The 22,633-nt window shown below is 40.1% G+C and overlaps 1 protein-coding gene across 3 annotated transcripts in view; it reads right to left on the bottom strand.

The window, feature by feature from the left end:
• RFT1 (RFT1 glycolipid translocator homolog) overlaps window positions 1–22,279 on the bottom strand; it is a 34,025-nt gene extending 11,746 nt beyond the window's left edge. Inside the window, exons 1-9 of one of the 3 annotated variants that reach the window (XM_089523921.1) lie at window positions 22,113–22,279; window positions 17,763–17,848; window positions 16,008–16,124; window positions 14,761–14,950; window positions 12,894–12,995; window positions 10,974–11,108; window positions 8,728–8,806; window positions 7,036–7,086; window positions 3,421–3,551 (exon numbers count right to left, since the gene is read on the bottom strand). In XM_089523921.1, the coding sequence (XP_089380047.1) occupies window positions 3,421–3,551; window positions 7,036–7,086; window positions 8,728–8,806; window positions 10,974–11,108; window positions 12,894–12,995; window positions 14,761–14,950; window positions 16,008–16,124; window positions 17,763–17,848; window positions 22,113–22,175 (954 nt within the window). In that variant the 5' untranslated portion in view covers window positions 22,176–22,279. Of the gene's footprint in view, window positions 1–3,420; window positions 3,552–7,035; window positions 7,087–8,727; window positions 8,807–10,973; window positions 11,109–12,893; window positions 12,996–14,760; window positions 14,951–16,007; window positions 16,125–17,762; window positions 17,851–22,112 lie in introns of those variants that run through there. The other 2 variants (XM_089523930.1, XM_089523938.1) reach the window with 2 other exon arrangements.
• Between the last annotated feature and the right edge of the window lie 354 nt (window positions 22,280–22,633).

Raw genomic sequence — 22,633 nt, 5'->3', positions numbered from 1 at the left:
GACTGGAGGAGGGCAAACGTTGTCCCCATCTTCAAAAAGGGGAAAAAAGAGGATCCCAACAATTATCGTCCAGTTAGTCTGACATCAATACCAGGAAAGATTCTGGAGCAGATCATTAAACAGAGAGTCTGTGAACATCTAGAAGGCAATGCCATAATCACAAAAAGTCAACATGGGTTTCAGAGAAACAAGTCATGCCAGACAAACCTAATCTCTTTCTTTGATAAAATTACCAGCTTGGTAGATGAAGGGAATGCTGTGGATATAGTATATCTTGATTTCAGTAAGGCCTTTGACAAGGTTTCCCATGACATTCTTGCAAACAAGCTTGTAAAATGTGGGCTAGACAAAGGAACTGTTAAATGGATCTGTAATTGGTTGACCGGCCGAACCCAAAGGGTGCTCAACAATGGCTCCTTTTCATCCTGGAGAGAAGTGACCAGTGGGGTCCCACAGGGCTCTGTCCTGGGCCCAGTGCTATTCAACATCTTTATCAATGACCTGGATGACAGAATTGGGAGCATACTTATCAAATTTGCAGATGACACCAAATTAGGGGGAATAGCTAATACCCCAGAGGACAGGATCAAGATTCAAAATGACCTGAATAGACTAGAAAGCTGGGCCAAAGCTAACAAAATGAAATTCAACACAGAGAAATGTAAGGTATTGCACTTAGGGCGGAAAAATAAAATGCACAGATATAGGATGGGTGACACCTGGCTGAATGAAACTACGTGTGAAAGGGATCTAGGAGTCCAAGTAGACCACAAGTTGAACATGAGTGAACAGTGTGATGCGGCAGCTAAAAAGGCCAATGCTATTTTAGGCTGCATCAATAGAAGTATAGTGTCTAGATCAAGAGAAGTAATAGTGCCACTGTATTCTGCTCTGGTCAGGCCCCACCTAGAATATTGTGTCCAGTTCTGGGCACCACAATTCAGAAAGGACATTGAGAAACTGGAGCGTGTCCAAAGGAGGGCGACAAAAATGGTGAAGGGTCTGGAAACCATGCCCTATGAGGAACGACTTAGGGAGCTGGGGATGTTTAGCCTGGAGAAAAGAAGGTTAAGAGGTGATATGATAGCCCTGTTTAAATATTTGAAAGGATGTCATATTGAAGAGGGAGCAAGCTTGTTTTCTGCTGCTCCAGAGAACAGGACCCGGAACAATGGATGCAAGCTACAGGAAAAGAGATTCCACCTCAACATTAGGAGGAACTTCCTGACAGTAAGGGCTGTTCGACAGTGGAATGCACTCCCTCGGAGGGTGATAGAGTCTCCTTCCTTGGAGGTCTTTAAACAGAGGCTGGATGGCCATCTGTCAGGGATGCTTTGAATTGGATTTCCTGCATGGCAGGGGGTTGGACTGGATGGCCCTAGTGGTCTCTTCCAACTCTATGATTCTATGATTCTATGATTCTATGATTCTATGATTCATGTAGATGTTAAATAACATCAGGGACAGAATAGCACCCTGCGGGACTCCACAGGTGAGCTCCCTTTTACTAGAGCAACTGTCCCCGAGCATCACCCTCTGGGATCTGCCCGAGAAAGGAACAGAACCACTGCAATGCAGTGCCTCCAATTCCCAGCCCCCTCAGGCGATCAAAGAGGATGCCATGATCTATCGTATCAAAAGCTGCTGAGAGGTCTAGGAGCACCAACAGGGTCACACTGCCCCTGTCGATGCTCAGACGCAGATCATCAGTCAAGGCAACCATGGCAGTCTCAACCCCAAAGCCTGTCCTGAAGCTAGTTTGAAATGGGTCTAGATAATCGGTTTCATCCAAGACAGCTTGGAGTTGAAGAGCAACCGCCCTCTCGATTACCTTGCTCAAGAATGGTAGCAAAGAGACTGGCCTATAGTTGTTCATATCCAGGGGGTCCAGGGAAGGGTTTTTCAGAAGCGGCCTAACAGCCGCTTCCTTCAGACAAGATGGAATATGTCCTTCCCTGAAGGATGCATTGATGATACCCATAAGGAACTTCCTCAATGCATCCCACCCCCTGGACGGCCAGCCATGATGGGCAAGGGTCGAGAGGGCAAGTTGTTTTCCTCACTCTACCAAGGAGCTTGTCCACGTCATCGGTACTCACAGATTGAAGCTGATCCAGTACAATCTCATTAACGGAATCGCTGGACACCTTGTCCATTGTTTCTGTCACAATACTGGCATCTAAGTCGCTCTTATCTGAGAGATTTTATCTGCAAAGAAGTTGTTAAATGCATCACAGCAGGCCGTTGTTGGGTTAAATAAAGGGTTCTGCGCAGGGGCTATCATTGTTTGGATGTTATGGGGCAAAACAGACCAGTTCTAAATGCCAGCTTGCCAGTGGCTTGGGGGGCGTGGTGTTTAGATGCCACATGCCCCCAAGACATGGACCAGCTTCTGAGCACTCTGGCAGCATGCATTTACATTCTGCACACTGCTGGAGCACCGTAAAGCTGCAGTGGGGTGGGAAAAATTGGCTTTTTGTCAGTATAAAAATGAGCGGCAATTTCCCACTGCTTTCTGGGCTGGCAAAAAGGCAGATTGGTGCCATAGCGTGTTGTTGCTGCGGTCCCAATCCGGCTTTCTCAGAGGAAGCTTCAAGCCACCCCTTCGGGGCAGTCTGTTCCTGTTCCTTCAAACATATTCTCAAAGGCAAGTCCCATTGATTTCAATGAAATTTACTGTTAACTATATATTCTAAGGTAGGGGTGCCCAAAGTGCAGCCCATACCACAGGGCTGTTTTTATGGTTCCCAAGCCCTGCAGGGATCAAAAATATTTTTGTTCCAGTATGCCCCCAAATGCACTCAGGGCATCTGGGGGGCATTTCCACAATGTCTGGAGGCTCCCTGGGTTATTGACCTGTTAGGGTCAATAACAATTTTTTCAATAATTTAAAGAAATTGCCCTGAAATGCTCCAAACTGTTCACTGGGGGTGTGAAAATGATTTCATACTTCAGGAGGCATTAGAGAGCCATTCTGGAGTGGAGTATGTGTGACCGAACAAGGTTCCCATGGGGGGTAATGCAGCCCACCTAGCCTTCCTCAGTTGCCTACTCCTGCTCTAAACACTGCAAAACAAAACCCACCTTGAAATCAGAAACCACAACAAAAGTTATCAGAGTTTTATAAATTTCTTATGTATGCCTTTTCTAATATAAACTCTACTCATGACCTCTTACAAAAAATAAAAAATAAAATAAAACAAACAGCTATAATCTAGTTTTCTTCTTTTCAGACAAAAATAGCTATACAATGAGGCTGTACTTTCCCCCTTAATTATATTTTCCAACTTGCTATATTCCTATAATTTTAATTATAATACCAATGCAAGGTCACTCATAAATAGCTGAAATAAATAGATGTTCTTTATTTTTATTTTAAATGTAAATTTTCAATCTACTGCCTAATAAGACTATATTTACCTGTTTCTGTAGCTTGATATCTTTCCCTCGTTCCAGAACCTTAGCAAAGTAAATATAAAAACTCTCTTCAATTGGCAAAAATATAAATCGCGCTGTCAGAGAACCGAGGTTATTCACTATATCATATACACCTTTATAAATAAAAAGAAAAATAAAGTATTCTCATTACTGCTTTTCAAATTAAAGTATGCTCATTACTGACAGTAGTAAGAATAGTGTGTATCTTACAATGCAGTAAATTATACTACTACCTCTTCTCAAAAACACTTTTTCAATGTTACAATTTTATCAACAATATCAATAAAAACTGCAAATGTCGTAACACAGTTATAAGGTCTATAAATGTATAAACTCTACAGTGTTCATGATTAATCAAAGATTCGGTGACTTAAAAAAATTAATAAAAAAGCTGTGTTTTACTATGAGTAGGCAATGATCAGCACATCTTTTACGCCAATAAACAAAACAAAAAACAATAGAAAATGGTGAACCATTTTTAAAAATTCCAAATATAATAAAATATCGCTGTACAAATTTGATGCAAAATAAGACTGCTTCTTTATATTTATAGCTATCCATCTATCAAATACTGTAAATACTCATGTACAAGTCAACCTCATGTATAAGTCGAGGGATGGTTTTGGGGCTAAAATTTTGGATTTTGATATGACCTGTGGATAAGTTGAGAATAAATCATAGAATCATAGAGTTGAAAGAGACCACTAGGGCCATCCAGTCCAACCCCCTGCCATGCAGGAAATCTCAATCAAAGCATCCCCAACAGATGGCCATCCAGCCCCTGTTTAAAGACCTCCAAGGAGGGAGATTTCACTATACTCCAAGGGAGTGTGTCGAACAGCCCTTACTGTCAGGAAGTTCCTCCTAATATTGAGGTGGTTTCTCTTTTCTTGTATCCTTGCATTCATTGCTCCGGGTCCTAGTCTCTGGAGCAGCAGAAAACAAGCCAGCTCCCTCCTCAATATGACATCCCTTCAAGTATTTAAACAGGGCTGTCATATCACCTCTTAACCTTCTCTTCTCCAGGATAAACATCTCCAGCTCCCTAAGTCGTTCCTCATAGGGCATGGTTTCCAGACCCTTCACCATTTTAGTCGCCCTCCTTTAGTCACCTCTAAAATTTAGAGGCATGTAACAAATAAAATAAAAATAAAATTTTTATTTTTATCCTGCGTTTCCCCAAGCAATGAAAGTGGCATACAACAGGCTAAAATATATCCATATATACATAGTACCCCCCCCCTTAAAACAGGATTAAACAGTATAAGACTAAAACTAACATTTTAAAATCCAATGACCATGGGCAGAGTTCGATAAATGGGGAAGTCTTTTTCGTGGCTAAGTATTTTATTCCGGGAAGGCCTGCCAGAAGGACATAAAGTACAAAGCAAAGGCATCAGTGAAGTGCCAGTCACCACACACACACTCATGTGCACACCTCCTTGCAAAGGGAATGGATCTTTAGCATTGCTCTGGCAAAGGAGGAACACATACACACACACGGCCACACACACATGCACCCTTCTTGCAAAGGAAGTGGGTCTTATTAATCTCTCTTGCAAAGCAGGGGGACACTCACACCCTCTCTTCTTGGCTGAGCAGCAGCTGTTAAAGTAAGGAGAATGGGGTACTGGGCAGCACTTCTTTTAGGATCTTTCTGAGCAATATTACCGTATTGACTAGTATATAAGTTGACCCAGGATTCTGGGGTCAGTTTTTTTGCATAAATTTTTTGACTTGGAGATGAGCATATATGATAATCAATGGTATACTGCACCCGCATTATATGCGGGTGCAGCATCAGAAGAAGCTTCTAATGGGGCTTGAGCATACACATTTTCTCCCTTATGCAGGGGGGAAGGGAATGGATCCCCTGCATAAGGGAAGGGTGCATTGTAGTATGTGCTATTTTCCTAATAGAGGGGTGAAGCAGACTGCCCAAAAAGGGCAGACTGAGTCTACCCTGGCACCGTTCACCACAGCGCTACAGCAACCACATGCCACAGGCCCAGTCCGGAGCCGGACCAAATAGGAGCAGAAAAGATCCGCTTCTATTTGGACCAGTAAAAAAGCTGCCTTAGGTTGCCCCACCGCAACCCCAGGGTGGTTTCAAACTGCTCCGGGGGCATGTGGTGTCAAAACACCACATCCCCAGAGCAGCTTGAAGCCGCTCCTGTCTGAACGGCTGTGTGACTTTGGGGTTTGCAGCATCAAAATACCATGCCCCCAAGCCTCCCAGAAGCTGGCTTTTACAGCCAGTCTTTTCGGCCCCTAAATTTTCTAACTAAAGCTAAATCCACATTGCAGAAATAATCCAGTTTGGCACCACTTTAACTGTCTTGGCTCAATGCTATGGTATTCTAGGATGTGTAGTTATATGAGACATTTAGCCTTCTCTGTCAAAGAGCTCTGATGCCACAACAAACTATAGTTCCCAGAATTCCATAATACTGAACCACGGCAGTTAAAGTAGTGTCAAACTGAATTAATTATGCAGTGCGGATGCAGCCTAAGTGGCAATATTACCATTTTCTTATCAAAGGAGCAAAGCAGATGGCCAGGAACCAGTGGCCTCTGGCCACTCTGGCCACGACCAAGCCAAAACTGTGGCAACGGCACGGCCCACTCCCAAAGTGTGCTGCTGCCGCAGATTCCAAGCTGCGCTGACCAGGAGTCAGTTTAAAGCAACTCCTTTTTTCAGCAGCTTTGTGCTCCTTTTTGTAGCATCAAAGTGGGTTCTAGCCACTTTGGGAGCTTGCATCATGTAAAGCCATGCCACCAAACCAGCCAGAAGCTGCTTCTTTTGGCCCATTTGTTTCGGGCCAAAAACTCAGATTACCACTGTCCATGTTTTGTTGCTAAAACTACACCATGTGGCAAGTCTAAGCATGTAGAAAGACCCAGTCATGTGAATATTCTGGCCATATGGTAAGCCAAGAGCTATTTTAACCATGAGTCTGCTACCATATCAGCCAGATAGACAACCTGCAGTGAGCTTTAGTCCAAACTTTAAAACAGTTATCTAAGCTCCTGAGTCTATTCAATGTGCTGAATTGCTTACTTAAAAACTAGACTAAACCCTGAAGCAGATTCACCATACCACTAACATAGAAGCTTCAGCCACAACTTCTCTTGCAAAATAGCAAAGCAAGAATGAATCCATTGCACAACTGCAATTTGTAGATTGGCTTCCTGCATCAATGGAAAGACTTCTATGGGAAAGGAAAGATGGTCATTATTTTTAACCTAAATCACCTTGGAAACAGAACTCAAACAGCTCCTGTACTTATTTCATTTACAAAACAATGAACAACAATATTACGCTCTACAAATAGAAATTATGGTATAACTGAAACTGTAATTTAAAAAACAGTAATTTAGATTCCCTTTTTTCTTTTTTCTCATTCATTTTTCTTATGATAGTCTTAGAATTTGTATCTTTCTCAGCTGCACTCAAGATTCATATCAAAGTTTTGTTTTTGTTTTTTTTGTTTTGTTTTTTGGCTGTGTTTCTTTAAAATGGTTTAACTATGCAAAGTTCTTCCAATCTGAAAAACAACAATGGCTATGTAATCATTGTAATATTGTCATACTTACCCTGGTCTCCAAAATTTAACACATTCAGGAAAGTCATCACGTATCTCTCACCTATAAAATTAATATTGGCATTGATTTCCTTTTCCATTATACTTGCAGGTGACTGCATAAGGAACCTCAAATTGTTGTTGTTATTGGAAAGGACATTGAAATGTTGAAGTTGTTGTTGAAATGACAAATCCACCCACTAATGTCTAAATTTGTAAACTCATTTTAAAAAAAAAAATCAAAAATTCAATTAAAATTTTAAAAATGGCCCTCAGGGCCACACATAGCCCGCATGTTGTACTTTTCACAGTCCTGCAATAAACATGTGTACATATAATTGTCCTGTGTTTCATTTGACAGAAAGATGCAAACTTACAAATTTGTGCCCATACCAATAAAACATATTACATAATCATTTCACTATTATCCTACGGTGATCCACTCCACACATGCACTCTGTACATTCAGTTGATAATTCAGGACATAAAAGTGAAACCAAAATTTATAATGAGGCTGCATTTTAGAACTAAATAATAAATAACTGCTTTTGAAAAGGAGGGACACCTCTGTCTAAACATCTTGCATTTGATCCATAACAGAACTTCTGAGGCAATCTTCCCAAAGTTTATTTTCCTCAGCAGTTCCTTGTTCTCATGAAAAGCTACTCTGGATGGCTGGGGGACCTGATAGAGAACCATGAAAGGTAATATAGTGAGCTGGAGGGGCAAGGAAGAATAAACAAAGATGATTTTCTATCAACCCCCTTCAAGAGGGCACCTCCAGTAGATCTTAGTGCTTTCCATGAACAAGAGGAACCTGTCCATTCATAGAATGCCCAATTTAAAAAATTTCACATTCAAATACATATATAGTCGCTCCCTCAACATTTATAGATTAAGCATTCACAGATTTGATTATTCACAGAATTTTGTTTTTGCCTCAGCTACTCAAAAAAAGTGTTCTCTCTAGGGATCTGTAGGTCCTCCAGCATGATTCTATGGTCAGCGTCTTCCAAAAGTATGTTTCTTTGTTTATTCATTTATTTATTTAGAGTATTTATACCTTTCTGCCACAGAGGCTCTCACAGTGTCTTACATTTTTTTTTAATTTGACCACTCCTTTCCCTCAGACTTACATTCTAAAATGACATGACGCAAAAGAAGGGAATGGCAATGGTGAAGGGGATCAATTCTAATAGATAATAGCCAGTTTGTCTTTCCCTCCCAGGCCAGGGCAGGCCAGGTGACAGCTGGAACAGAGGAAGGGTTCTCCATTTGCTTCTGGGTCTAAGCATGATGGAGTTGTGCCTGCCTCTTCTTCTCTCCCTCCAAGGTCAGGGTGGTGGCAGTTAAGATGGAGGGAGGACCTTTCATCTGCCTTGGAGTCATGCTAGAAGACCTACAGATGCCTAGAAAAGTACTCTCAGGAAAAGAAAATAAGTGAGCTTATATTTGCAGCCTATATGTGCGACTGCACCCCTAACTCCCATAAAAGCTGAGGACCAAGTGTACCAGCAAAATGGGTGTCTTTCATTTCAAAAACTAAAACTACAAGGGAATAGCACACATCTCACTGTTGTCTACCCTAGCACTTAATAACCATTCTGGAAAATACAAAAGTGGTAAGTAAAGATGTTTTTCTGATGTTGTTTGAAAAAGAGAGATGCTCAAAAAAGATACAAGATGAAGAAAGAATCATGCCTACCTTCTGTTAAAACTTGTTTCAGGAATGACTGCTTAAAAAAACTCCAAGTCAATCTGGCTTCTTTCCAGTTAACAAATTCCTGAAAATTAGACAGAAAATTACACGGAAGTATTTAAAGAATTGAAGCTCCAATATAACTTATGCACGACATAAATACAATAGATCTATAACGCTGATTCTCACAGGTGAACAGTGTTGACATAATTCTACTCAACTCACTTTAGATGGATCATGTTAAGAGAGCAATGAATGAACTAGTTCCACTGGCAATGCCCTACCTAACATTTTTAAAAGATATGATTATCTTGGTATATAATAGTTTTTGCTTTATAACCAGAAATCTATCAAGTAACACTCAAATATATGGCAAAAACTGTTATTATTGTTCCATAAGATTACTTTAATGTACAGTAGTTCACTCCATCTCAACCTTTCCTTCTTCAGATTGATTTTATTAACTTAATGCAAAATAAGCTATGTTACATTTCATTAACGTTAAAAGGATTGGTTATGCCTTAATATGTTAAACATCACCAAGAGTGAAAAACTGGGCCTTCATTTCATTTTATGCATGGATTTCTCTACCACTACTTTATAGTTTATTGGTTGTATTACATACCAGAGGAGGCAGCACCTTTTATTCATCTAAGTCATAAATTTACATGGCAACTGGATAATTCAAATATTTTGGGAAATTCAGAATCAATATAATTATGTGGTATATTTTTATAACTGAAATTTTCCATTTATGCTTGAGTAAAAATTCCAGTTATAAAATATACCATGCGTCTATTTTGGTCCTGCCTTTTCAACAATATTTGAGATATCCATCTGTATATTTAGAGATGATCATTTAGGTCCTGTATGCACAGGCCAACAAGCCCATGATCCCCCCAACTTCATGTCATCCTGTCTGGACAATGCAGGTCATTAGTACAGGGTCGGATCGGGCAGACAGGATGCAGATCCAGTGGATCCACCCCAATCTTGGTGTAAATGGTTCTTAACCTGGTCGAAAACAACAGGCTGTTTCTCGCAAATTCCACAGCAACAGCCAGCAGACCAGACAGCCCTATGCATCTGTAGCTGCCTCCACTGTCACATCTGGTGAGAAGACCCCATCATGGCCTATGATGTCAGATGTGGGTGCCTGACCATGTGGGTGTAGCTAGGTGCCCGGTTTCCACCCTTTCAGGCCACAACAGAGGTCTTTGCACCATGATGGCAGAGGCAGGTACTGTGTCCATGGCACAGCAAAAAGCCTCTCATCACTGCGTTGGCCTAGTGACTGAGTTGGGGCAGGATGGCACAGGCTTGGCTTATCCTGCTAATCTACCTAGGGCCTTAGAAACATAAAAGTTTGTTAAGCTTCTTTGTAAATAAGAATATATTTTCGACTTTAAAAAACAAGCCACTAAAAATTGTCTCATAAAATAATCTTAAATTAGCTAGAACATTGGCTAATTAGAAACAGGTTTCCATGAACTTGTCAGAATAATGCAACATTATGGACTATGGCAGAAGAAATTACACTTTACATGGCAAAATTGCAGCAAGAAATCAGTAAAGAAACAGAGCTGAAGAAAATTGATAATTTCTTTATGTTTACCATTTAAGAAAGTGACTTTAAAAGGGGCCCACAGGGAGCAGTGATCAATTTCGCCCCCACATCTCTCAGCCAACCACATAATCATTGTCTCATTGACCAGAAGTGACATCACATCACTTCTGATTTCATTTTTAGCCAGTTTTCAGCCTTTGGGAGAGGAAGCCTCTGGAGGTGGGGGGGGCAGCAGCTGCCCACTACCAGATTAATTATGGCACAGAGATGTTGTCATAGTCATCTGGATGCAATTACGTATCTGCTGCTATGTTCTTCTAACCTCTCGCCATAAGCAGATATTCTGAATGCCAGAAAAGGACTTATGACATTTATTCTGAGAACTAGTTGGAACAATTTAACTGTGCATGACTGAAATATGGCTTTTATTAGGCCTTGGGGCCTAATTGATTTTATCCAAATCTGCACACACTTAATGTTTTCAGATTGTTTTACACTGTTTTAACTGATTTTATTTGTCCTGTTTTAGCTTGTCAAATTGTTTAATGTGCTTTTAGTTTGTTTATATTTTTTTAATTGGTTAAACTGATGCTATTGTACATCACCCTAAGACGGTATGATAACCAGAGGAAATATAAATGTTGTAAGAAATTTAGAAATAAATAAATTAAGCTCTTTTACGTACCTCATCTTCTCCAAAATTAGGTAAAATAGATACCATTCGTGTAACAGGAAATGATTTTTTGGTTGCTTCAGGAGAACCCAGAAACTTCATGAAATATGTTACATAGCATAAAACCAAAATGCTAGTGTAGAAAAGCTGCAAAAACAATTTCCCATTACTGACGAGGTATACAGAGCATTGTTGTAAAACCTCTGTTTTAATAACAAAACAGATTACAAGTTAGATTCAAATACCCATGGCCAGTTCAGATGACAGCTTCTTACCTTGGGGTCTTGCAGCACAATTTTGTTTGCAAGAACCAGCACTCCACACCATAATCAGTGCTGGACAGATTTATATTTTTCTTTCCTTTTAAAACAGAACCCCAAGATCCACCAATCAGAGCTTAATGCAATGAAATGGAAGAATTCTTAGCTCAGGAGTTGTTCGATGCATCTGAACTGGCTGGAAGTCACAGCTGTTCTACACAAAAACCATTTTTGGTTGGACTCCATGTTATCCTGGTTGAAGAAAGTCCGATCATTTTATCGCTTCCATTTTTAAACAATCCTGATCCACTTTTCTGTGGCCTGAATGGCAATTTGTGCAAGGCTTTTCCAAATTGTTCGAACTTGCCGTAGAGCAGCTGCCTCACAAACAACATACTATCATTGTTACAGTTACTAACTTCTACCAATTATCATACACTCTGAACCAAGCCTAAATCAAGACAGTAAGAGGCGAAACAAGCGGGCCAAAAGAAGTGGGCCAAGGCCACTCCAACCGCAATCAACCCAAGAACATGGCGTACAAATGGCCCTCTTCCAAAGCGGGCAGCTGCCTGTGGTCTCAAGCCTTGTGCCACACAAGTTGGTTTTAAACTGCTGTTTTTTGCTCCAGTCCAAATTTGCAACAGCTTCAGGCCACATTCGGGATATGCATCATCTAAATGCCACACCCCCCAACGTGGCCCAAAGCCACTTTATTTGGCCCATGTGTGTTCAGGCCAAAGATACATGTAGCTGTTAAGGAGCTGAAATGCTATTTACTCGCACCACAAAGATGTGTCTATGCACGATTTATAATGATCCTGACTAGCTTATGCATTACTATTTCAGTTCCCTCCTTCCACTTTAATCTTTGTGGTTAATCCAAATTAATGAATCTCTTCGACTTAATTCATGCTTTATAAAAGTCTTCAAAAATGAAAAGCTTCCTAAAAAAGAAATTTTGAGGATTCACAGGGCCTTCATAACATTTATTACACATTCCTTCACAGTTTCTCCCAGACCTGTTTTGTAAAGGCCTTAATTAGACTAGAAAGAAGACTGTTTTCCCTCTCTTAGGAAAAAGCATTCATTAACATTACTCTGAAATAAATCCCACAGAATTCATAAGTTTTATGGCCAAGTACATGTATAAGGGGCCACAGTCTAGAAATCAGAGATATTTCTATTTCACGTATTTAATTCCCTTTTCATCCCTAACTGAAATAACAATCATTAATGCTATCTACTTAAGAACCAAATATGTTATTTTATAACTTTCTATATAAAAACATGAAAGCATTTCATTGTGGGAGAAAAATTTAATAAACTGGCATGGTACCTTTTATTGCCAGTAAAGAATTTAAGCAAGAGTCAATTATGTGTGTGCCTTGTAAATTTAGTTTAAGTTACAGACAATTTATGTTGCATGCCTCATTGAACACAGATTTATCTACATATGACAGATAATTGTCTGTCATATGCAGATAATTTCCACCCAAATTCCCAAACTGAAAGCTAGTACTAGTACAAAAGCAGAGCAGTATGCTTTACAACAAACTAGCACCTTCAGTTTAAGGTAGAAAAGAACAAATCTTGGTAAATGCAGCACAGCAATCTCAATTTATTCAATTGGAATTGTTAAAACAGATTTTTAAGACGTATGAAGTCATACCTGAGCCAAAGAAAAAATGTAAAGCCCCCAGTGAGGGTACAGAACCACTAGAATAACTGTCAAAAAGCATTTGCAAATGATGGACAGACTTTCAGCAATTACCTGCAAAAAATAAACAAAAATCATGTTAAATACATATCCTGCATATCTCTAACAGTAACTCTTACATGATGAGTTCAAAATTCTTGTCTTTCCAACATTTATTTTTTAATTTTATTTATACCACAAACTTAAAATATTATATAATACAGTTAATCATACCTATTGCAATCATAACAAGTTCTTTGATTACAAACTTCCAAACAGTTCATCATTCTATATAAGGTCGATTTTATATTTTTATATCATTCTCAGTTCCTCTCTCTATCATATCTTATAAAAGCACTACTGACTGTATAAAGTTATGTATCTTTCTAACAACATTTAACTGTTAGTTATTGTTGTTTTTGTTGTTACGTGCCTTCAAGATGCTTCTGACATGGTAACTCGAAAGGCAAATCTATCTTGGGGTTTCCTTGGAAAGATTTGTTCAGAGGAGGTTTCCCCTGAGACTGTTTGACTTGCCCAAGGTAACCCAATGGGTTTCCAAGACCAAGTGGGGATTCAAACTGTTCTCCAAAGTCACAGCCCAACACTTAAAGCACTACTCTGCACTACACAGCTTAAACCACCACAAAGCTGTGAATAATGCCTTCAGTTTACAAACCAGAAATAATTCTGCTTGTCAGTTGAAGTTTAAAAGTTTATAATTGTAGCCATAGTGCAGAATTAAAGCAGTTTGACACTACTTTAACTGCCATGACTCTGTCCTACAGAATTCTGGGATGTGTAGTTTGGTGAGACACCAAAGCTCTCTGACAGACCAGGCTAAATACCTCATTAAACTACAAATCCCAAGATTCTGCAGGATAATCTAAGACATTTCAATTGATGGCGCTCCTACTGGAGCTGGCTACAGGAAGCACACAACTCCCTTGTTACAACAGCTCCAGTGGCTGCCAGTCCATTCCAGTATAGGAAACAGTGTTTTCTGTGCAAAATGTAAGGATTTTGCACAAGAAAACATGTGTTTTTCTTCATAGAGCAACCCCTACACAATACTTCAGAATGTTTAAATGCTGGGAAAATACTGCAGAAGAATATTTGTTTTCTCCCCCAGCTGGGATAAAATTGCTGTAAGCATCCTCACATGTGAGGACAAAATAGGCAAAGATTTGCATCCCTAGTCATATTTAATTTAAATCTCACTGCTTTCAATGGCATTAAAGGGGTGGGAACTGTGCAGCTCTCCAGATCTTGCTGGACTAGAACTCCCAGCAGCCCTAACCTGCATAGCCAATGATGAATAATGCTGGGAGTTGCAATCTTGGCATGGCTAATGAGTTGCTAATCTTACACCCTTGGCCACTAGTAGCTCTGTATGCCAAGTCCTGGCCCAGCACAGATGTTTGTTAATATCATGGGCATATCTATTAGAGCTGTGGAAGAAACAACATAGATGTGCCTCCCACATACACACCACAACACCCCATTTGTCACCACTAAGATTTGGCTAACACAGCCTTTCAGCAGGAGACCTGCTTAACCAGGTTTCAGCAACAGGATTGCACCCATAGTCTGTATCTAATCCAGCACATTCATCTTAACTTCTAAAACACTACTTTCTACATTATATTGATGAATAAATATGCTTCTGTTCTTGATCACCAGAGGCCTACATTTAAAATGAAAATAGCCCATTTTAAAAACATGTATGAGCTTTTTTTTTATAAATTATTTATGGTTTGATTCCTTCATCCTACTGCTATTTTTCCCCATTAATTAGGAAATGAACAGGAATAACTATTTGTGTGCACAATGTACTTACCTTCAGCCTTACAAATAAATGCACTTGTGCCAAGACCCAAAAAGGTTCACCAAGGAGTTCAATCACAGCAGAAAGACCAAAGACAACTACTCCAAAGTTATAGTGAGGAACAGCATTTTCATCAGGCACTTCAAGTATATCTAGCCAGACCCAGCCCAGGAACAGAGACCAACACACACCCAAGGGGACACTGTAAAGACAAAGCCTTTAGATGGTTTCATTTTTAACTCCCCTTCAACCCTCGGTAATCTTAAGAAATGGGTTTACCAAAACAAAAACAAAATTATTTCTTCTTTTCTTTCCTCTTTCCTAGCTGTCTGTCAGAAAACTAGGACTTTAAATAAAATAAAATTCAACGACTGGCAGGTTTTTCTCCCCCCCCCCCCCCCCACACATATTTACTGGGTACTAATGATTTATCTACACTACTCCCTGAAATGTATTGCCATTTGCCAACCTTAAGATCTCTATATACATACTTGGTTGTTCAAAAACAGACACTTTTCAAGCTGACACTCCATCCACATGACTCTTTCTGCACAGGAACTAAAGCAATGCCCAGCTGTGCTTCAGGGAAATGTGGTAGTTAATATATGCATTAGATTCTCATGAAACCAAGTTAAATCCCTAGAAATGCAACACTGCAGATAAGCTCAAATATTTCATTTACAGTTTAAAGAGAAAATGAGGTGTTTGAGTTTCATATCCTATACCTAACCTATATACAAACTGCCTGCTCCTTTAAGACATCACTTGAAAGAACTGCCTGTTCTAGCCTTTCAAAAATATAAGCAAAACTCATGAGATTAAACACATCTGAAATTCTGTGAAGCTGTCTTTTTGAGAACATGAAATGTGCCATAAACTCAAATTAAGATTGTCACCTTTCTGTATAGACACCCTAAATATCCCTTTAAAAGCTACAAAGCAGAATAAGCCAATACAGTCAACATATTCCTACATTTTAGAAGTCCCACACCTGCTGTGGAACAAATCTATACCTTTGTGGAGCAGATTCAGAGAGAAAGAATGGTAAAGAGCAGAGCCTTAGGAGAGAAATTATACCCATACCAGCTATAGTGCCTCCATCACCTTTAGCTTTTTTTAAAAGGCATAAGATAATTTCTAGCCTGGCCACTAGAAACCAAACAAGAATAACTAATTATTTCATTTTTATCACTCTACTTAAATAAAATGGGGGGAAAGACTTTTTAAGTGAAACATTCCAGTACATCATTCAAACTTACGTTAGCCACAAAAGATTAAAAGTTTTGGTCCAGTTTCTCCGTGTACTTCCACTTAGACAAGCTCTGCGAAATGCCTCTCTGGCTAAGAAAACAATTGTTGAATAAAGCAGCATCAGCCTAATTTTTCCAAAAAAAGAAAAGATAAAACAATTTTAGTACAAAGTAAATATCAGTAAGAAAATGGTATATTTTCTCCAGTATGTAGCAGAGAAGACTGGACTGGCTATTAGTCCTAAATTTATAATTCTCCCTTTATCTGAAATGCTCAGGATTACAAGTGTTTCAGATTTCAGATTTTTTTGGATTTTGGAATATTTTCATATACATAATGAAATATCTTGGAGATGGGGCCCAAATCTAAACATGAAATTCATTTATGTGTCATATACCACTTATACACATAGCGTGAAGGTAATTTTGTACATCATAGTTTTAATAATTTTGTGCACAAAACAAAGTTTGTGTACAGTGAACCACCAGAAAGCAAAGGTGTCACTACCTCAGCCACCCATTTGGACAATTTTGGAACATTTCAGATTTTGGAATTCCAGATAAGCGATAGTCAACCTGCACATATGCATGAAGACAGGAGCCTAAATGGATGCCTACATGCCCTTAAAACACCAGATACTATCTGATCTTGAAAGCTAAGCAGTGTGAAGGATGGTTAGTACTTAGATAAGGGCCTGCAAAAGAACACCAGGTACTCTAAGCTATTTTCAGAGTAAGGCAATGACACACAAACTCACACTCACACTCACACTCTCACACACCTTTTTTGCCTTTAAAAACACTATGCAATATCTGCGATCACATAAATCAACAGGCAATTTAATTTTAAACCTATGAAACAGTTCCTCTGCTTTCAGTGCACCTAGACACATACTTGACAGTGGCTTTTTTGTTCTTCTAGAAAAAGTATATTTAGGGAACTATAGTTCACTCCAAAATACACATATCACTACATCTGTTCAGTTACAGATGTCTGCTAAAAACAGAGCTGTACTACTCTTTCACACTATGCTTTCAGGCAATGATCTCAGTTTAACTGCCATTGCTGCATCCTATGGAATCCTGGGATCTAGAGATCTCTGGCTGAGAATTGTAAATACCCCCTTGCTAAACTACAAATCCCAGGATTGCACAGGATGGAGCCATGGCAGTTAAAGTAAAACTTTACTGATGTAGTGTGGAAGCAAAGGTAGTGCTAGACAGCCTGGAATTTCAGAGGTTCTGCTAATTTGAAAATAGAAAAGGGAGACGAGACTTGTTGACAGATACATAAACTTTTATATTGGCATTTATACTGGCACAGCATATAAATAAGCCTTGTTTATTAATAACATTCACCTCTAAAATTTCAGAAAATGAGTGTTCTTTAAAACTAGCATCTCAGGAAATGCTGAGATTTACTGAATACCTATCAGAATCAGAAACTACTATGTAAACACAGCATGCTAAATACCTACTAGATATTTACATAAACCAGAGTGGAAATTCATTTGTCCAAGAAACTAGATCACAAGCTCAAATTTGCATTTAGACAACACTGCAGATATTAATTCAGCTAAAGCTTTCAAAACATCACCTGCTAGCATCATATCAAGAAGCAGAAAGTTAAGTGGAATAATTTACTTTTTCATTGCTCTGGTTTACAAAGATATCAGACAGAACAGAACACAGTGAGACAGAACTGCCATAATTTGGAAACATTAATCATTCATACTTCAAAAGAAAATTATCATAATTTATTACCTTACATTTACAAGGCCAATAATTTCTTTGGATACGTATCGCAAAGTAAATGCATTTAACCCAAAAGTAATTAGCCGGAACAGTATCTATAAAAAATACAGTGAAACAGCAAATAAATAAAAAATGTTAAAACTTAAACAAAGTCAGATCTTGAGTAAGTAATTAAATGCCCAAGTGAGGCTTGGGTGTACATGAGAGTGGGCATATTCAATTCAATGGGACCTACTTCTCAACAGACAAATGTAGGATTATATTATTAGTTCCCGAGAGGCTGCTGAAATCCCCAAAGACCTTGACTAAAGATCTAATATCTTTTGCAAATTCACTAACCATGCTTCAATGGCAGGGAAAAACTGAAGACAAGAGAATGGCCATAAGACCTGACTATAAAGGCCCAGGCAAGTCTCTCTTCTCTGATCTTCTACAATTCACAGTTTAAAATCAACTGGGTACATAAGCATCATTACTGACCTTGGGCAAGTCACAATTTCTCAGCCTCAGAGGATGGCAATGGCAAACACTCTCTGAAGAAACTTGCCAAGAAAACTCTATGATAGTTTCACCTTAGGGTCATCAAGTCAAAAATGACTTGCCCAAGATCAATAATAATGGAGAGCAATGCCTGCTTTACATAATGCATCCAGTATAAAAGAATGTCATTTTGGGAGGTATTATTTTTCATGCTACTTAGAATTTACTGTATTATTCTGCAAAGTAAAAAATTATTTCTCTGCATGGGCAGAAAGCAGGCAATGGGCAGCAACTACTGGCAGATTCAAGAAGGATATAGACAAGTTGGAGCAGGTTCATAGAAGAACAACAAGAATGATAAGAGGTAAGGAGAACAACACATATGAAGAAAGTTTGAAGTAACTAGGCATGTTCAGCTTGGGGAAGAGAAGACTGAAGAAGGACATGATCACACTTTAAATACATCAGGGGGCACTCCCCTGATGCCCCAGCGTATGATAAGGTCTAGTGGTTTGAAGTTATAGGAGGGTAGATTTTGATTGAACATTAGAAGGAACTTCTTGACAGTAAGAGTAGTTCAGCAATGGAACAAATTCCCTAGACAAGTGGTGGTCTGCTTCCTCAAAAAGAGGCTGGACAGCTACCTGCTGGGAATGCTTTAGCTGGAGATCCTGCACTGAGCAAGGGGCCCATGAGGCTCCTTCCAACTCTGTGATTCTATTATTCTGTCTCTGGGTCATTTCTAGTAGATTGCTCCCAAAATTCTTATTTGCATATGTATTCTACTAGGTTCTACTTTTGAATCACAGGTTTGTAGTGCAATCGGCCCTGCCTGTCCACCAATTCTTTATCCACTGATTCAACCATCCAGGGCTTGACAATATTTTAAAAAATATATAAAGGCCAATAAGCAAACCTTGATGTTGCCATTTTATATAAGGGACATGATTTGACTATCCATTGTATATAAAGGGACTTGAACATCCATGGATTTAGGTATCTATGGGAGATCCTGGAACCAAACCCCAGTGGATACCAAGAGTCCAGTGTAAAAATAAAGTAAATTCCCACGCCCTTAGTTAGAACTGTAGAGTATAGCAGAGTACAGAAGCTGCCTTAGGGAGACATAGGGCCAAAACAGACTGCAGAAATAATCCATTTTGAGGCTACTTTAACTGCCTTGGCTCAATGCTAGGGAATTCAGGCAGCTATAGGTTTGTGAGACATTGAGCCTTCTCAGTTAGAGTTCTGGTGCCACAATAAACTACATTTCCCAAAATTCCCTAGCACTGAGCCAGGGCAGTTAAAGTGGTCTCAAGATGGATTATTTCGGCAGTCTGTTTTGGCCCATAGGTACTTTGCCTCTTGAATACACCCACTCTGAACATGGGAAAACCACTTGCAACTGCATGAACACCAAAGAATTCCAGAAAAAGATCAGCAAGTGTTTCATAGACTATAGCAAACATGGAAGTGTCACCACATTTGATAGTCCTGGTGAGAAATCAGTACTAAGGACAACAGGCCACTGCCAGAACTGAATTCGGAGAAACTGAGTGGTTCCCAATTGGCAAGGGGTCTATTACCTTACTTGTTGAATTTATATGCCAAAAACCATAATAATGGTGGAAGACATCACAGACTTGGAACGGTTACTAAGGAAAGTCAAAGGTGAAAGTGCAGAGGCAGGATTAATGCTGAACTAGAAGAAAACAAAAATTATGACCATAGAAGAGATACATAAATTCAGTCTAGACGATGAAGAAATCAAAATAGTTAAAGAATTCCCATACTTAGGATCAAATATCGGCAGGAAAGGTGACTGCAGTCAAGAAATAAGAAGGTCAGGAATGGTAAGGTCAGCTATGAAAGAACTAGAAAAGCGCTTGAAGAGTAAAAATAAACAACTGAGCACAAAGGTTAGAATTGTTCAGGCCATCATATTTCCCATTACCATGTACGGATGTGACAGCTGGATAATAAAGGAAGCAGACAGAAGGAAAACCAACTCATTTGAGATGTGGAGCTGGAGAAGAGTGCTGATGATTCTAAAGGCAAACAGATGGGTCTTGGAATGGATCAAGCCAGAGATCTCCTTAGAGGCCAGGATGATTAAATTGAAGTTGATGTACTTTGGCCATATAATGAGAAGGCATGGATAACTGGAAAAACCAATAATGCTAGGAAAGGCACAAGTTGGAAGAAGAGGAAGACCACATGCTAGATGGATGGACTCAATCAAGGGGACATGAGCATGAGATTGCAGGAACTAGGCAGAGAAGTAGAAGATAGGGGTTCTTGGAGGTGTCCCACCCACAGGGTCACCATAAGGTGAAATTGACTCAAAGGCAGATAACAAGAAGCAACAAATTTAAAAGATATCAGTTAAAAAAGAGAAAGGAAAGCCTGAAAGATACATACAAGATGTAAGACTTTGTTGTATGAATGTAACAATGTAAAATAGTAGTGTGTGATTCAGTTGTTAAATCTGCAGCTTTCTTTAGAAAATATATGGGGCATTTTGTTGTTGTTTGCTATCAGGCAGGCCCTACACAGCCTGCAAGGTCAGGTCCAAGCTGGCAAAGTCCTAATTTCAAATCCGCGATGCAAGACCTCTTTCTACTGATCTGCAGTTGTCAAGGGCTGCATCTGCACTGCAGAACAAATGCAGTTTGACACCGCTTTAACTGCCATGGCTCAATGCTATGTAATTCTGTAGTTCTGTGAACTATTCAGCCTTCTCTGGTACCAAAGCAAATTACAATTCCATGGATTCCACAGCACAGAGCCACGGCAGGCTGCATCCACACTGCAGAAGCAATCCAGTTTGACACCGCTTTGGTTGCTATGGCTCAATGCTATGGAATCTCAGGAATTGTAGTGTGTTATGGCACCAGAGCTCCCTCACAGAGAAGGCTTAATGTCTCACAAAATCATTCTCAGAACACAGCATTGAGCCATGGCAATTAAAGCAGTCTCAAAGCTGTGTGGATGCACCTGCATCAGGGTGACCATATGTCCTCCTTTCCCGGGACATGTAACCAGGAGGAACATAAAAAAAAGTCCTCCATTTTGAGCATGACTAAAAGAAGCACAAGTTGACATTTCCATAAGTGTTTTTTAGCTTTTATTGGGTCACGTCCTCCGTTGTTCTTGAATGCCTCACATTTTGCAGGGAAAACTAGTCCTCCTTCGTGGAGAAGACGTCTGCCCACCCTGAGCTCCAGTTAAAGTGGTGCCAAACTGCATTAACTCCACAGTGTAAAAAGCCCCAAACTCTGCCCTTTAAGAGACTTTGGACTTTGTCTCCCAGAAGCCTCAGCCACGTTGGCCAGTAGTCTGGGATTCTGGGAGCTGGAGTGCAAAATCCCTTAAGGCAGTGGTCCCTAAACTGTGCCCTTTAAGAGGTTCTGGACTTCATCTCCCAGAAGCCTCAGCCACGTTGGCCAATGGTCTGGAATGCTGGGAGCTGAAGTCCAAATTAAGAGACTTTGGGCTTCATCTCCCAGAAGCCTCAGCAATATTGGCCAATAATCTGAAATTCTGGGAGCTGATGTCCCCAAAACCCCTTAAAGCTGTGGTCCCCAAACTGTGCCCTTTAAGAGTTTTGGACTTCATCTCCCAGAAGCCTCAGCCACGTTGGCCAATGGTCTGGAATTCTGGGAGATGAAGTCCAAAATCCCTTAAAGGAGGGCACAGTTTGGGGGCCACTGAGGAGGAGCCCGGCAGAATGGATGGAGAACGGAGGAGGGCCCACGGCGGCATCCTCCTGGGCGCCTTCTCTCGCCCTGAGCTGCTGCTGCGGAGGAGGACAGCCAAGGCCTCCATTCTCCATCCTGCTGCCCCCAATATCCGCCGCCATCTCGGGCGGGCGGGTACCTGCAAGAGGGCGCTGGAGGAGGCCAGCCGGGTCGTCTCCCTCAGCGCCTCCTGGGAGCCCATGGCGGGGGCCGAGGAAAGGACCACCACCACCAGGCCTCAGCCTCAGCCATATCAGGAGCAGGAGAAGGAGGAGGCCATTCTTAGCCCCCCCGCCCCTCTCACAGAGAGAGATTGAGAGGAGGAGACAAAATGGCGGCTCCTCCTCCTCCTCCTCTTCGCCGTCGCGGCCTGTTCTCGTCACCTGAGGAAAGGCAGAGAGGGAGGAGGGAACATAAAATCAAATAGAAAACGTACAGGAACAAAATAAATTAAAAAATGCAAATAAATAAATACAAATAAAATAAAACATACTGAAACAAAATAAATATAAAATAAAATAAAATGTACCAAAACAAATAAATATAAATTAATAAAATTGATAAATACATAAAATAAAACGTACTGAAAGAAAATAAAATAGAAAACAAAACGTAGAAGCAGTGCAACAGGAAGGCTGTGGCCCTCAGTCAGGGAGGAAG

The sequence above is a fragment of the Sceloporus occidentalis genome, unplaced genomic scaffold, assembly GCF_023333645.1.
Source record: "Sceloporus occidentalis isolate IW3139 unplaced genomic scaffold, rSceOcc1.0.p SCAF_1, whole genome shotgun sequence".
Lineage (NCBI taxonomy): Eukaryota > Metazoa > Chordata > Lepidosauria > Squamata > Phrynosomatidae > Sceloporus > Sceloporus occidentalis.
The sequence above is the reverse complement of the archived record's forward strand: the minus strand, read 5'-3'. Positions and strand labels throughout refer to the sequence as shown.